This window comes from Oryza glaberrima, chromosome 1, assembly GCF_000147395.1.
Source record: "Oryza glaberrima chromosome 1, OglaRS2, whole genome shotgun sequence".
Classification (NCBI taxonomy): Eukaryota; Viridiplantae; Streptophyta; class Magnoliopsida; order Poales; family Poaceae; genus Oryza; species Oryza glaberrima.
The window spans coordinates 29919431-29921827 of record NC_068326.1 but is presented as its reverse complement, the minus strand read 5'-3'; the positions used below and the strand labels follow the sequence as shown (position 1 = coordinate 29921827).

The 2397-nt window shown below is 44.7% G+C and overlaps 1 protein-coding gene across 1 annotated transcript; it reads right to left on the bottom strand.

The window, feature by feature from the left end:
• Positions 1 to 217: 217 nt before the first annotated feature.
• LOC127760629 (fra a 1-associated protein) lies at positions 218 to 2120 on the bottom strand. Its single transcript, XM_052284916.1, has 2 exons — positions 1755 to 2120; positions 218 to 830 (listed from the first exon to the last, which is right to left on the bottom strand). The coding sequence occupies exons 1-2, from the start codon at positions 1964 to 1966 to the stop codon at positions 446 to 448; spliced, it is 597 nt and encodes a 198-aa protein (XP_052140876.1). The 5' UTR covers positions 1967 to 2120; the 3' UTR covers positions 218 to 445.
• Positions 2121 to 2397: the final 277 nt, after the last annotated feature.

Below are 2397 nucleotides of genomic sequence, written 5' to 3'. Positions count from 1 at the left end.
AGTAGTTTGGGAAACGTGTGCGCGAAAAACGAGTCACAATCTCCCCAGTCTCCGTTGAAAGAACGCACAAATGGATTAGCTAGGATGGGCATGGGCAATCGCGCATCAGGGTGCCAGAGTCTCTGCCCCTTTGGCTTCCAAATATTTCAGTTGAAGCCAAGAGCAGCAGAACGCAGAAACAACAATGCATTGCATTATCCATGACCAAACTTAAGCAGAGAAAAAAACCATCCATAATTGATCTCATTGTTGAGGAACACAAACAGGCTTATCTAAAACAGTAATATACACAATTGTTCTTATAAGCGCAACACTTCAGACTTCAGACGACTCTGCTTATAAAACAGTCAAACTGATCCTTCCCCTTCCAATTACAACCATGGAGATGTTCAAAAGACAAAATTGGCAAGCTGCTCCCAAAGGTGCGTCAGCTAACTGTAGATCCTTACACATCTGTAATCTTGCTGCTGAATTCTGCGTAGTCGTTCTGTTTAGTGTCCTTTGCAGTACCTTCCTCAATGTGCCTGCCTGCAGGTTGTCCACCAATGTGCCTGCCTGTAGGTTGTCCATCAAATGGGCTCGACTCCCTTTCATTGATGGAAGGGACACCAAAAGACTTCAAGAAATCATTGGTCATCCTCTCAGCATCATCCAGAAAGCTACCAATGCTCCCGAAAAGGCCTTTCTCAAGAGCTTCTATGTCACTGCGAAGTCCAGGAAATGCAAAGGGCTCATTGGTCGGAAAACCAAGAGATAGTGACCCGCTTTTCATTTCATCTGTGACGTCTTCTTCAGTATTTTCAGTTTTTGATTCCACCAGTTCAGAGGGCCTAGAAGAAGATTATTGTGATCGGTTAGGAGAAATAATGTATGGTAGGTTATCCATCAGATTATTGTAATAGCTTGTCAACAACCAAAATACTTTGGGAAGTACAAAATCTATCCAGAATACTAATCATAGTGTTGTACATTGGTTACAAGGAGCTACGAAATACAGAAATTTGGGTTTCATGCACTTAAAAGTTTAACATGAGGCATGTGAAGAAATAAAAGGAAGGATGCTAACGAGATGTGAGTTTTCAAAATCCTGCAAAATGAGGATATGCTATCGGTTTGATGATGACCACTAGTTGTTGAATCTTTAGTGTAGACAACACGAACACAGCTGCTCTTTACATATCGTTAGAATATAATAACACTGTAATGTAATTGGTTGTACGTGTCTAGAAATCCCATGAGTTCACGAACATCTTCAAGCAACAAGTGTATCATACAAATTTACCCCATGCCTACAAAGTACTGCCTCCGTCCAAAATTTGTTGATTAACAAGTTGAGCGCAAAATAGCCCACAATAACTTTTAACCCATGTCGATGGCACGGGCACCTAAAACTGGATAGAAATTCCATATCTAATTAGCTACCAAAATTCAAAAGCCCAAGTTATTACACACATTTGATCATACTATTCACCACAGAACTCAAACGTCTCGATCATCACGGCACATTCCCCATTCTTAATGAATTCGTGTTTGTATCAAATCAGCGAGGACAGACTCACGAAAATCGTCCACAGAGAGGCGGCTATACACAGCTCACAATCATACACGGGACTATAGTAACACAACTGCGCATGACATGTTATCACCAATTCATCACTAAAACAACGAACAGTAATATGCAAAGAGGGGATCCTCGCAGGAAAAGAAGGAACAGATCAGGGAAAAGCGCGAGGCCATGGAGTATATGTATATACCTGCCGACGCAGTCGCGGAGGAGCTGCTCGGTCTTCTCGCACTTGCGGACGAAGCGGCCGGGCTCCACCTCCTCCGTGTGGCACCGAGACTGCACCACCCGGCGCGTGGCGCAGCGCTCCCCATCTCCGCCTCCGCCGCCGCCGGCGAGGTCGGGGATGTCGCCCAGGCCGCGGCCGCCGTCATCGCCGTCGTCGTGCCAACGCCAACCCATGGGGTCCGAATCGATCTGGAGAGAGGGGATCGGAGCGTGTGCAGTTGATTTCCGGGTCGGGTTTGGCGGTGTGGGGGCTCTCGCCTCTCTGGGCTGTGTTTGGCTTGGAGAGCAATCCGGCCGGCTCGTTTCTGGAAGGATGTGGAAGGCCGGAGGCGTATGCACATCGTGACCAACCACGTTTCTCCTACTACTTAAGGCTGTGTTTAGATCTAAAATTTAGATCTAAACTTAAGTCCTTTTACATCACATCAACCTGTCATACACACATAACTTTTCAGTCACTTTATCTTTAATTTCAATCAAAATTTAAACTTTGGATCCAGTTAAAAACACAGCCTTAGTTTTCTTTTTTTTTTCTTTAACAAAAAGGGTAGGGTTACTGAAAACCACACTCAAAGGGATTGTTTGGTAAATAGGAGAGGGGAATA

Bases quoted from the DNA above. Each gene is read 5' to 3' on its own strand.
- LOC127760629 (XM_052284916.1), bottom strand. From the start codon at position 1,966: ATGGGTTGGCGTTGGCACGACGACGGCGATGACGGCGGCCGCGGCCTG. The intron at 831-1,754 runs GTATATACATAT...ATCTTCTTCTAG, and splicing joins CTCCGCGACTGCGTCGGCAG to GCCCTCTGAACTGGTGGAAT.